Genomic DNA, 12,530 nt, shown 5'->3' on the forward strand with positions numbered 1-12,530 from the left:
GCTGGAAATCCCTGTGGACCAGAAGGCACGGGGCCCATATATGGGCCTGTACATCATCGATTGTTAGGGGTTCAGGGAATTTTCAAGCAATCCTCTTATACTTAGTCCCTCCATGTCCTGCACCTCCCCCCCTCGCATGCTGGGGACACAGTTCTCTATTCCCAGATGGTCCAGCGTCACGCAGCAAGGCTCACATTATAATTAGACACAACAAGTGCAGTGATTTGTCTGTCGTGGACAGCTTGGGGCGACATCCAGCGTGATGTGATATCACTTACGCTATAAGTCCCGGCTGAATGCGAACCTCTCGCAGTGGTACAGGAGTGTCAGAACATTGCAGACTACCCTGACTTCATATTGTCTCGCAGATCACGTCTGGAGCTTTCTGTGTAGCAACCAAAGTCATCATGCAGCCCCATAATGGAAAGGTTTTGATATGTTCAACAGAGAGAGATCAGTAGCACTTGTGGGATAAAGAATGAAAGAAGGTGGAGGTTTTTGATGGACGGGCCCATAAGAAACCCCAGTGGGCCACAAAACAGCCTTTTGGAGAGTTCCAGTCTGAACTGTAGGATAATGAATGTCACACTTCTTTTTGTACTTGCGTTTTTAATCCATTGGACCCTGATTTGTAAAAAAAGCCCAGGCTGCTCCCTCGAACCCCTTGGCTGCTCTGGCTGCTATGTGTGGCCAATGCCCTGTACCCCTGCCAGCTGATAATCTAGTGTTGGATTTGGAAAGTGCCCATCCAATAGAAGCCACTTAAGCACTGCCAAACCCAGGACTACCCCTAGTTCGGGAAAACTACCTGTAGCAAGATCAGCCTAATGTTCCGCTGATGTTCTGCAGGCTTCTGGGTTTCCTGAGTGTTTGAGGAATAGCTAGTAACCGTAGTGCCATGTCTTCCCAGCTCTTCTCCAGCAATTCTCCGAGATTTAGGACACTGCTTTGTTGTTTTCCTTTCACTCCTCTGTCCAGTTCATCCCGCACAGGTATTACCCAGGTTGCCATGCTTTACTCAGACTTTTGACTGGTATTGTATGTGAAAAGATCCAGTATTTTAATTTGAATGTCTGCACCAGTGATGGAAAGATGTATCGATAGGGTTTTGGGTGGACAGAAAAAACCAATGGTGAATCAGTGTTCCCGACCTGTGGTTGCTTGCAGGAATCTGACAGCAATAAGGTGTGTTCCCTCTACTCGTTCCGGAATAACTCTACCTCACCGCACAAGCCCGAGGAGGGGGCCCGAGAGCGAGCGGAACTGCTGGGGGGGTGCACCTTCGGCACGCCCGAGCGCCGCAAGGGAAGCCTGGCCGATGTGGTGGACTCGCTGAAGCAGAAGAAGCTTGAAGAGATGACAAAGACAGAGCAGGACGGTATGAAATCGCCGGCCTCACGCCTCCCTATACGTGTGTTTTTGTGTGTGGTAGGAGACCTTCTTCAGGCATTGTAGGCTTTGAATAATAAAACTTCATTGAAGGGCAGATCCATTCATTTCCACGGAGGCCCATGATCAAGATGAATTTGCAGGCCAAGCTTTAGTTTTAATTCCCATGAGAACTTGAAGATAAGCCAATATTTTTAGAAGCTCTAGTCGTGGGATCATGAATGATGTTGAATGAATGATGTAGCTCATGTAACACATATTTCCAGTCTGCGAGAAGGTGAGTTCCACCTCCCAGGTTCCATAGCAGTTCATCTCGTGTTGAGGTTTTCAAAGTTGAGCTTTCTGTGCCTCAGAGTGGTTTCATTGTTAAGTTCATCTCCATTTGGGAAGCTGTCAAGGTTCTGGAAAGGTTTCTTATTCTTGAAGAGCTATTGAAGGTAGTTTCCTTAATCTTGGAGAACTCTTGTTACTGGGTGACAATTACCATCCTGGTGGCATCTCTATGTCTATCTTCCACTCTTACAGAGCACTGGTAGAACACCTTTGTAAGGGACAAACCCAGGTCTGTTTTATGTTTTTCCTGAACTCCATCCAGTGTGACCAAGCATGGGTAGCGAGCACTTTTTCCCAAATGCGGCAGCCCCTGCGGTGCCAAAGGAAACTGTCAGGCCATGAAACTCACACCACGGAGTCCCATTTTATCCTTCTGGGAACACTGCAAGTGTTAGCACCCCAGTCCCTTGAAATACATTATGCCATTAAGAAAACCAAATTAATTTTGTATTGGAGAAAGTAATCCTCAACTGAAAGACTCTCAGACTTTTGCTTTACACAATTACTATTTCTATTTTAAAAATGGTTGGAAGGTTTAAGTGGTTTGTGGTTGTAGTAGTAATAATAATAATAATAATAATAATAATAATAATAATAATAATAATAAATGGCAATTATGTTGTTTCACTGAGTGCTATAGTGTTATAGTCGTGTTTTTCCCCAGGTTCAAATCCCCGCTTCTGCTGTAGTGCCCTTGAATCAACATGATTTGAGAAAGTAAATATTACCCTGCTGTGTAAATGGGCAAATCATTGTAAGTGGCTTATTGCATAGACCTAACATTGTGCGTTGCCATTGAGAAAAGAGTTGAATAAGTAGTGACTAATAATTTTCAGTTCAGTCTGTAGTTCTGTATTGTAATGAGATCAACAAATGTACTAATCATACAGCATTAACATAATATGCCAAGTCGTAAATAATTATAAGGCACAGCAAATTTGCAGTTTTATATGCTTTCTTTGATCATTATTCTATTGAATGCTGTTATACTGATTTACTGATGAAAGCAATTAATATGTTTTAACATTTTATTTGTTGTGGTGTTGTGGTCATCACGGTGCAATCTAAAGGACACAGATTCCAATTTTCGCTCTTGCTGTAGTACCTTTGAGCAAGCTACTTACCCAGAAATGATAAAAAATAGTAAAAATAGCCCAGCTGCATAAATGGGTAACAAATTTTCCGTAGCTTAGTGTACAAACCTCACACTGTGAATTGCCTTGAACAAAATTAATACAATGCTATACTATTTAAAATTAACTTAATTTGTGAATCAAGGGTTGAGCTTATTTTGTTTATGATTACGTTTGAAAAGCTTAGGTACTAAAAAAAAATTAACACATGTAGAAATGACATGTTGTCTGAAATGAAAGTTATGGCTTTCTCAAACATCACATAGTGTTTACAGATCTACAGTCTTTAGTTGTTGCCTTTTTTAGGTATTTTCAACAATAAAATTGCAACGTTTCCTTTGTGAAACATTTATACGGTTCCTGTGAAACTGTTATTTACACTCACTCACCAGGAACTCTAAAGTTAATTTAAGGGCAACTCTTTAGATAATGGTAACTCCTTCAAATAACCATGCATGCCAAGAGTGCTTTTTCATGTTATCACTTTTTAGTCTGCGAGTTTATGGAGTTATGTGTCGTTATGGGTGTGAGATCAGTGGGAATCTGATGTGCCGTACTATGCTTTAATGTCCCACCTGGAGAGCGTGCCTTGTCTTTGGCAAAGGACTGCCGCTTAGGTCCCTCTCACTTTGTCGTACGGTGGACTGACGACAAAAGCACAACTCCGTGCCTGCCATTACCTTTCTTTTTTTGAAATCGGTGGATGTTTTCCGCTGTGGAAAAGGAACTAAACATAAAACCAGACGTTCAGAACAGCAGCTGAAACATTTACTCTATTTTTAATTAGTGCTTTAACTGTAACGCACACAATTTAATGCCCGCTTCCCCTGGGATCTCAGAGTCACATTGATTGTCTGGGGAGCTCTTAGCTTAAGCAGTTCATCAGCAGAATAAATAAGTCAATTTTTCAAATTAAGTCTTCCTCTTCTGTTGCAAACACTGCCCCCCCCCATCCGCAGTCTTTGTTTAAGTGAGTTTTACCATTGCTGGAACAGACCAACTCAACAGAAATAATTCACTCCCTTGTTTGCCAATTTTAAGCATAATTCTAATTTTGAGTTTTATTCCTTATTCACTTGCATTCCTCATAGAAGTAGTGTTTAAACTAAAACATAACACCTACAGAGGAAGGAATGCCAAAATTCTCATTCTTTCGTACGTTAAATAATTTTACAGGAATTAGTGTTTTAAAAAATGAAAGCTTATATTAGTCTATTCTAAATCATTAAAAACTTTACAGTAAAATCATTTAAATTCGACACAAGTTACATTGAAAAATTACTTTTGCTGACATGTCTATAAATGCATGTGTCTACTGAAATACAGTATACGTGCTAGTTTATAATACCATTTTAATATATTTATTCTATTTGAATGGCATTTTTTACTCCTGTTTTTCACGCTGTATTCCATCGCTCTGCGGTGGATGTACTGTTCGGCACTAAGAAGGCCTTTCTGATTTCAGCTCTTGTTTTCTGTTTTCGTGTGGCTTGTGAAATGTTGACGGCTCGGCAGTGGCGGCAGGCTGGGGCGAGGAGGGGCAGGGTAATACATCCCAGCTGGCACGGCCGATTGTCGAGGCAATTTAAGCGGTCAAGTGCGGCTGGCAATCTCGAGCGGCGTTTTGGCGCTGCGAGGAGAGGATGCTTCAGAGCGCTGTACAGCTGTGCTAATCTGGTCTTCATAATGGGGCCTCAGTTTGTCTCCAGCGTGGCCCCATCAGCTCACCAACATGACCCCTTTGTTTCGCAACGCGCTGGACGAGAGGCCGCCGATGTTCTGAAAGCTGGCCGAGTGCTGCAGACTGCTCAGGGTTAATGCCCGAGAGCTTTGCTGCCGCTTCACTCCTGTAGTTCTTCTGTCCCCTCTGTTTTCCGAAATCATTATTTCCCAGTCTTTGATACTTCTCTCCTGTCCCGTGTGAGATGAACAATGGAATTGAAGCATTAGTTAGATCTAACACTTTTGGACATTGTCCCACGTTTTCAGACACGAATGGTCAATTTTAGTCCATCGTTAATATACTCTCGAGTTAAATCTAACCATCTGGTTCACTCACTCGTTGTTCGTGACCCTGATGAACGGTCTTACTATGACACTATGACCGCATATAGGAAATAGACGTATGATGTATTTCATAAACGCCCACTGCTGATGAACGTACAGGTTGGCTTCAGTCCGTGTTGAAGCACTGTAATTCATCTATAATTACAGCTATATACTTCCAATATACTTAATATATTTGATTTTTTACAAATATATTTAATATGGTCACTTTAAATTTATTTCATGCTATTGATTACATACACTTTAATTTTTATAAATTAGTGTAGCATAGAGGTAGGCTAGAGACATTATCTTGCACTCAGAGCAGCTGGCTTTGACTCCCGGTCCAGCTATAGTTCCCATGACCAAAGTACATGCTATGAATTGATACAGTAAAAATTACGCAGCTGGGTAAATCATCATAAGTCACTTAGTGTATAAACCTAACGTTGTAAGGTGATCTGAATGTACAAGAGTGTGCGCTCTCATGTGTTCCCTTAGTTTTTCTCATCTGTCTTTCCACAAAATCACAGCTGCTCTTTATTCTTGTGTAACCCTATAAATTCTGCAGCTTTTGTCAACAGTCACACGTGTTTTAAGTGCTCTATAATAGGAAAGACACTCACGGGCCCGTCGAGATAATCTCCCGAGTTTGCATGTGGGATTGTCCCTGCTGAGTGGTGATGTTCTACTGCATCGTTCTCGTGGGTCAATTTGAAATTAATCTTTATTTTTATTAGTTTTTTTTTCCTCAAATCATGTGTGTTTAAAAATGCGAAGGGCTTCCGAGACATTTGGTCATTTTCGTACGGCAAATTTATGCATGTGTAGTTTTCCTTCCCTTTAGAGCAACGTGCACCATTTTCAGTTTTAAACTGGTCCCCATTCTGTTTGTGGTTGCCCTGATTGACCACTCTTAATTGGCATTTGATGAGGTGGTGGCAGCGGCGGCCCTTAATCGATGATGACACAAGTTTCCTCCTCTGGCTTTACAGCTTCCTGTTCCTGGTAGAACGTTTAATTAAATGTGTGCTTTAGGGAGTGGCTGCTGCGATCAAATTAAATAAAACCCGTTAGAGGTAGACCGCAAGTTTTCTTGACTGCACTAACCTCAGACGGCTTCTTCCTTGCACCAAGCGTGTCCTCTATAGTTAGACCCGTCGTGCCGTTCCATAGCAGGTCCTTAAAGTGCTCTAATGAATGGTCGTGTCCTTCGGACACTGAGAAATGCATTAATCTGAACAGTCACCTTAACTGTAAAAAGTAAGTTAATGATTGTTTTACTGTTTATTTCCCACGCACTGTAAATGGATTACATATTGTGAGTTACGGAGAATGTATTTCACCGCAGTACTAAGCAAAAGTAAAAAAAAAAAAAGAAGAAAAAAAAACGGTCATGGAAATCCAAGGTGAATTCTTTCAATACACTTACAGCCAGGGCTAATTTATTACTGGCATGAAATGGGAATTAATATAAATGATCACTTGACCAAGTGGCTATTTACTTTTATGAGGAGTCAAAATACTCAAGTGGAAGGCTTGAATTTTTAACCGTTTGCAGTTTATTTCAGAGCGTTTTATTCAGTCACTGGCAGTCCGGCGCTGTGTTCGAAACGTGTGAGACGGGCGAGCGCCACACACACACACTTCTTTGTTGTTTTGCAGCGGCCGCTTTTAGGAGCACTGCCTCGTGCCTCAAATATTTAACCCTGACGGTTATCTCCTTTTCCGTTTCCGAATTCTGTTACGAGACGCTGCGAGCGATTCGGTCCGCAGGGCCTCGCCCCAGCGAGGAAGCGACGCATGGCATCTGACAGCCCGGGCATCAGTGGAAGTCCCGCTCTGCCAAGTTAGTCAGCATTCTTGTATTGCCAGGAGTAGTTCTGGCCGCTGGTAAAAGCTTGTTATCTTCTAATCCACGCTTATGCCCTGGCTGGTCGGAATTACAGCATTACATGTTTCAGTGAAAAAGGAGCCAGGGATTCAGGCATGTCGCCACGTCGCAGGCCCATTGCTGTGATGTGTGCAGCCAACGAGCGCGACTGCAGCCTGCCTTCCTCTCGCACGTTGAGGGACCAGTTATCTCAGAGCAGATTTGCTGGAGCTTTGGACTAACATCGAGTTTGTGAAGACAATATTTTACACAAATTGCTCTTCCTTCTGGAACAGTGGTGTTCTGTACACAGAAATAATTGTCATATCCTGTTTTTGGGTGTGTGTGATAACCCCCACTTATTTGCCACTGCTCCACGTGGTTCTCTGAACACTTCAGAGAGGACAAAAGCGTCCTATCCTTTGCCTGTGGATATGTTGCAGCTGAGCTTGGAGGCAGGCTGAGATGGGAGTCCTGACAAATGAGGAATCAATAATACAGCGAGACCCGATTTTGAAGTGGAACTTCTTCCAGGTTGTATCCTGAGCGTTGCTGAATTTGGTGGTGTCACACTAAGATCACAGTTGGGGTCTTTGACTCCAGGCCCCCCCTCCCACTGCTTCAAAGCCAAGTCAGCCGGCACCGAACAGCTGGAGCCCAGAAAGTCCGGAAGTACAATCACAACTTGGTTGTTTGGTGATGGAGAGCTTCAGTAAACCAAGAGATAAGCTGTTCTTCAAAGACTGCTCCGCATTTACTCTCTCCGCATTGCTTCACGTCACCTCCGTTTCTTTGAGACCGTTCGATGTTGCCGCCATCATTTCTGCCAGTCACGTTGTCTCCGTTGCTTTCCCTTGTTCACGGTGGAGGAGAATTGTTTCCAACTTTGGACATCGAGTAGGAGTGCGGTTTCCATGATGGTAGGACTAGTGCAAGAAATTGCTTCATGAGACATCAAGTAGCATACAGGATAGAGTTGTTGCCTTCCAAGTGAGGAAACTGATTTCAAGTCTTTACTCCTTTTGTAATACCCTTGAGCCATCTACTCACTCTGAATTGCTCCAGTAAAAATTTCCATGCTGTATAAATGGATAAATAATTGTATGCAATTTATAGAAATATTATAGAAATCGCGGTGTAATAGCGCGGGGGCACAGCGAGCTTGGCCGGGTCTCGTTGTCAGGTGGGTGTGGGGTTCGAGTCCTGCTTGGGGTACCTTGCAACGGACTGGCGTCCCGTCCGGGGTGTGTCCCCTCCCCCTCCAGCCTTGAACCCTGTGTTGCCAGGTTAGGCTCCGGCTCGCCGCGACCCCACTCGGGACAAGCGGCTTCAGACGTTGTGTCTGTATGTATGTGAGTATAGAAATCTAGCATTGTTAATTCACCTCGGGCAAAGGTTTCAGCTAAATAAATAAACCCGACCAACGTCAACAACCACTTGTCCCGGGCAGGGCTGCAGCGAGCTGGAGCCTTACCCAGCAACACAGGGCACAAGGCTGAGGGGGGCTGGGACACATGCAGGGCGGGACGCCAGTCCGTCGCAAGGCACCCCTAGCAGGGCTTGAACCCCAGATCTGCCACCCAGTGGGCATCAGCCAAACCCATCGTACCACCACGCCCCCCTAAATAACTAAATGTAAATATTATTTAAACCTTCATAACTCCTACCAGTGGCCTTGGTCTATTTCTCATGTCAGTGCCCAGTACCTTCCTACCTTCCTCCACCTGCAGTACTAGTCGTGTTTTTTCCTACGAAAACAAATTTGTGATTTTGCACATTGGTTCTCATTGCTGGAAGGCTGCATTTTTATTACTCATTGAAGAAGTTTGCTAGAAAAATAAAGTAGCAGCAGTAGCCTTCCACTGCCTGTGCAGTCTGCTCACTGTTTTATCCCCTAATTAACAGGGATCTTTGTTATAATGATCTGTGGCATAAGCCCTCGACTCAATGCATATGCAATTAAGTTGGAGACCCATTAGCCTTTTTAATTTCTTGGCTCGTGGCCGACGTGAACTTACACATTAAATACAGAGCTCTTACCTTTTCCTCCTGTTTTCGCGGATCCCTCAGGCAGCACAGACTGGCCCAACATCAGTCGACCGTGTGTTTCTCGTCTCCCGGCTTCTCCCTTTCCTCTTCCTTTGCACATGTTGGCTCCATTCTACCTGCCTTTGATTCTAACAACCTGCTTTTTTAGAAGAAAATGATGTATTTAATCAGCACTTGTGTGTGTGTGGTTGTGTACATGCACGCGTGCTGCTTGTGGAGCCGTGCGCTAGTCACTCACTGTCATCTGAATAACTGACAATAGCTTAGGCTGAAGGACCTTGAGCAGGTACGGCTTCTTAGGAAGGGCGATCAAAAGCTCCTCTCTGCTCCCTGTCAGTCAAACCCAGTGCTACTCCAGGCAGGAGATGTTAAACAGATTTTTGAGTTGCAAACCGTGGGCACTTCACTCAAAGTGATTCGCAAACCCGTTACAAAGAAGTCAGCACCTTCCATATTATGTTGTTCACGGATCCTGAATTTCATTCTGCGGAGAAACTTACCGGTCAAAAACAATCAACCCTGTCAACAGAATCAATCCTGGTCTGGCTCAGGAGGAACTCCTAACCTCTCCTGTGCTGTGATTTTACAAGACGGTGAATTATTCCCCCAGGACTGGTCACCTACTGCATCGATCTGTCAACCACTGGATTCTGTGCTCAGTGGCCAATGACTGCCTACCATTAATTAAAGAACTGACAACCACTGGCCTTGACAACGGCTTCAGCACCGTCTGACTATTCTGCCTTGATAGACGTTTTGGTCTTTCTACCAGCCATATCCACACAGGTCCCGTGACCACACCAGAATGCCTTGGGGGTGAGCAACCACTGGTACTGGTACTTGAACCCACAACGGTCGATTTTTCTTCCCTTCCGCAGAGGCGGGAGTGTTTTTGTTTTCCTCTTCTCAACTGCAGCTCCTTTATCCAAATGATTATGTACGTCTGTTGTCTTAGAAAATGGATATCTGTACTGTGCCGGTCCCTTATGTGTTGCACCATTCCGTGGAACTGTTTTCTGTGCTCTGTGTCACCCTGGTGAGAAGAGTGCTCTATAAATAAAAGTGAATCGAACTGAATTATTCATCTGGTAATAAGAGTAACCGAAGGTTCGCCTGGCCCTGAGCAACAAGTGGACGGAGCAGCTGCTCCTGAAACGTGTGGGTCCTCGATGCGACCGATCCACCTTCCCGTTTCCCACATTCTGAGAAGCCCATGGTAACAACTGCTGCAGAGAATTCCAGAAACCATCTTCTCTGGTATCAGCTGTTGCCTCCCTTCCCCCAGCCCCCTATGTCAGTCGGGCACAACAACTGTATTGTGCCGATATCGCTGTCGCCGGGCCAGAACCTCTCGGACCGGAGGAGAGAGTCGCGTCTGGGAGGCCAGTCACACTCAGGGCAAACAGAAGCAAACCCACATTTGAGGTGTATCTTGTTGGCATGTTTTAAGGAAATAGCCTTGATGGGATTTACACTCGATTCTGGTGTTGAGATGCGGCAGTGACTGAATCAACATTTCAGATGGGGGGCCGATGGGTTAGCAAGGAGAAGAAGGTGGGCTGGGGTTACGTTTGCAGCGGTTTTAATGGAAGTGTTACACTCTGTGACCCTTTGCAATCCGGTTAGTGAAATGCTGACACATGAGAAAACAGGGCTCCATTAATGGCCCTAAATCTGTCATTGTGTTATGGAGCTTTGACCGAAAATAAGAAGGCTCTCTCCTGAAGATTAAAACGGGTGCGAAGGGGAACAGATGCTGTCGCGCTTCCCCCTGCGAGCGGGACCACAAGTGGAGGGTCACATGTTAGCCGTGCTCCCGGGGCACGCCTGTTACTTCGGTAGAGGTCGTCCTCGGGGTCAAGCCGAAAGTCTCCGTGTCTGAGGTCCCCCTCTCGGGGGAGCTTGTTTCGCAGGCATTCTCCGCATGCACGGAGGTGAACAACGGGGTGTCATCTGGCAGCGATCAAAATAGCGTCACTGTAACCAATACCCAGGACTCAAGACATTTGATTTACTAATGATTTTAGTTGTGCACAGTGCGCGTCGCAGAGCTGAAAGACGTCAGGCACACCTCAAGGATACCAACCAAACTGGTGGTTTTCATTCGCATTCACGCTAATTGCGCGCGTGCATATTTACATTCTCTTTAGCTTAAATGTTACCGTGAATATTTCAGGTATCGCTTTCACATAGGTCCCGGGGAACAAAGAGACTTTCTAGTTGCCTTTGATTAAACAAATGTCTGCCTGTTCTGGTAACATCCTGGAAGGTTAAATGAGAAATAAGACATCGGAAGGAACAGAGCGTGTTCTATTGTGCGGTAAAGCCTGAGCGCTGGTGATTCTAATTATTTGGCATGCAACATACCTCTCTGGGAGTGGTACTTGTGTAATTTGAAGTCTGCAGTGGTCAAGTGGTTAATAATACTGTTAATAATGGTGTTTCCCTCCGCACCCTTAGTCCATTACAGGTCATTAAATTCCAGTGGCTGGTTAATGGTATGCATTTAGCGTTTAATTTGTAATCCCAGAGTGGGAAAATACCCCAGACATACTCTGAATCTAGCACAACGTTGCCATTCCTTATTTGCGTCGTGAGGGGCATCCATCAGTGTCTTCGTTTACTTTATGTCCCTCGATTCCCCGGACAAGACATCACCTGGCCGACTCCCAGAGAGGAACGTGCATCAAAGGGACCTGTGACAGTCCAAAATCATTCATCCATTTTTCATTGAAAAAGGCAGACCACCCCCTCCATACCCCCAACCCCCATCAAGCATGGCCGCACAGCGGCCCACGCGGTCCGGTGCTGGCAGGACACAGGGATGTGCAAAAAGGGGAGCGAACATGACCCCTGTAGTAACGGAGGTCTCGGGGAACAGGGGAACAGTAGGGCATTGAGGTTGCGGGCCCATGGGTCGTCCAGGGAACTTCCTGGAACTGCGAATGCTTAACCTTTGCCAGCTCTATGGTTACTCTGCCATCGAAATACAGACTCCTTGGGAAACTCAAGTGTCACAAAAATGAATGGATAAAGGCCTTCATTTCAGATAAACACAGAAGACGGATAAAACAAGTTTTGAATTTCATTGTGTAGTTTTACATAAGTAACCATAGTTAGTTTGCTATACTTCTTTGGTTATAACTATAGTGGGAGAACTGGTACCGTAGTGGTTAGAGCTGCTGCCTTTGGACCCAAAGGTGGCAGGTTTGATTTCCAGCTGTGATACCCTTGAGCACATCCTGAAGTGCTCTAGTAAAGTTATTCAGTTGCATAAATGGGTAAATCATTGTAAATACCTCAACAATGTAAGTCACTTTGGTAAAAAGTGTGAGCTAAATGAATAAATGCTATGAACTAATTTATAATGAAAACAACATAATTAATAAGAAGAATGGATGGTGAGTATTAAAAGATGCACTCTAAATCAGTCTGTAATTTTTTTTTCTGACACAAGTCTTTTGTCATATAAAGTGGAACCCTTTGCAAGTTCATCATTCACTAGTACATTTACATCACACTATTCTGTATATGTATTAAGCCAGCGCTGTGTAATGTCCGTTTTTTTTTTTTTTTGAGATGTGTAGAATTTTCTCTGTGTTGTTCTACAAATTAAACAAATCTCTAAAACCACTCGTGTGGGATTAGAGTCACCAGGCCAAGTGTTAACGCTGTGAGCTCTGACACTTCGGTGGACAAAGCCTACA

At 44.4% G+C, this 12,530-nt stretch overlaps 1 protein-coding gene across 7 annotated transcripts in view; it reads left to right on the forward strand.

The window, feature by feature from the left end:
* The window catches only part of LOC108934708 (transcription factor SOX-6-like), a 158,269-nt gene that overhangs the window by 64,377 nt on the left and 81,362 nt on the right, over positions 1–12,530 (forward strand). For all 7 annotated transcript variants that reach the window (XM_018752755.2, XM_018752760.2, XM_018752756.2 and 4 more), the window contains one exon: positions 1,168–1,378. In XM_018752755.2, the coding sequence (XP_018608271.2) occupies positions 1,168–1,378 (211 nt within the window). The remainder of the gene's footprint in view (positions 1–1,167; positions 1,379–12,530) is intronic.

Source organism: Scleropages formosus, chromosome 11, assembly GCF_900964775.1.
Source record: "Scleropages formosus chromosome 11, fSclFor1.1, whole genome shotgun sequence".
In the NCBI taxonomy this organism is placed as follows: domain Eukaryota; kingdom Metazoa; phylum Chordata; class Actinopteri; order Osteoglossiformes; family Osteoglossidae; genus Scleropages; species Scleropages formosus.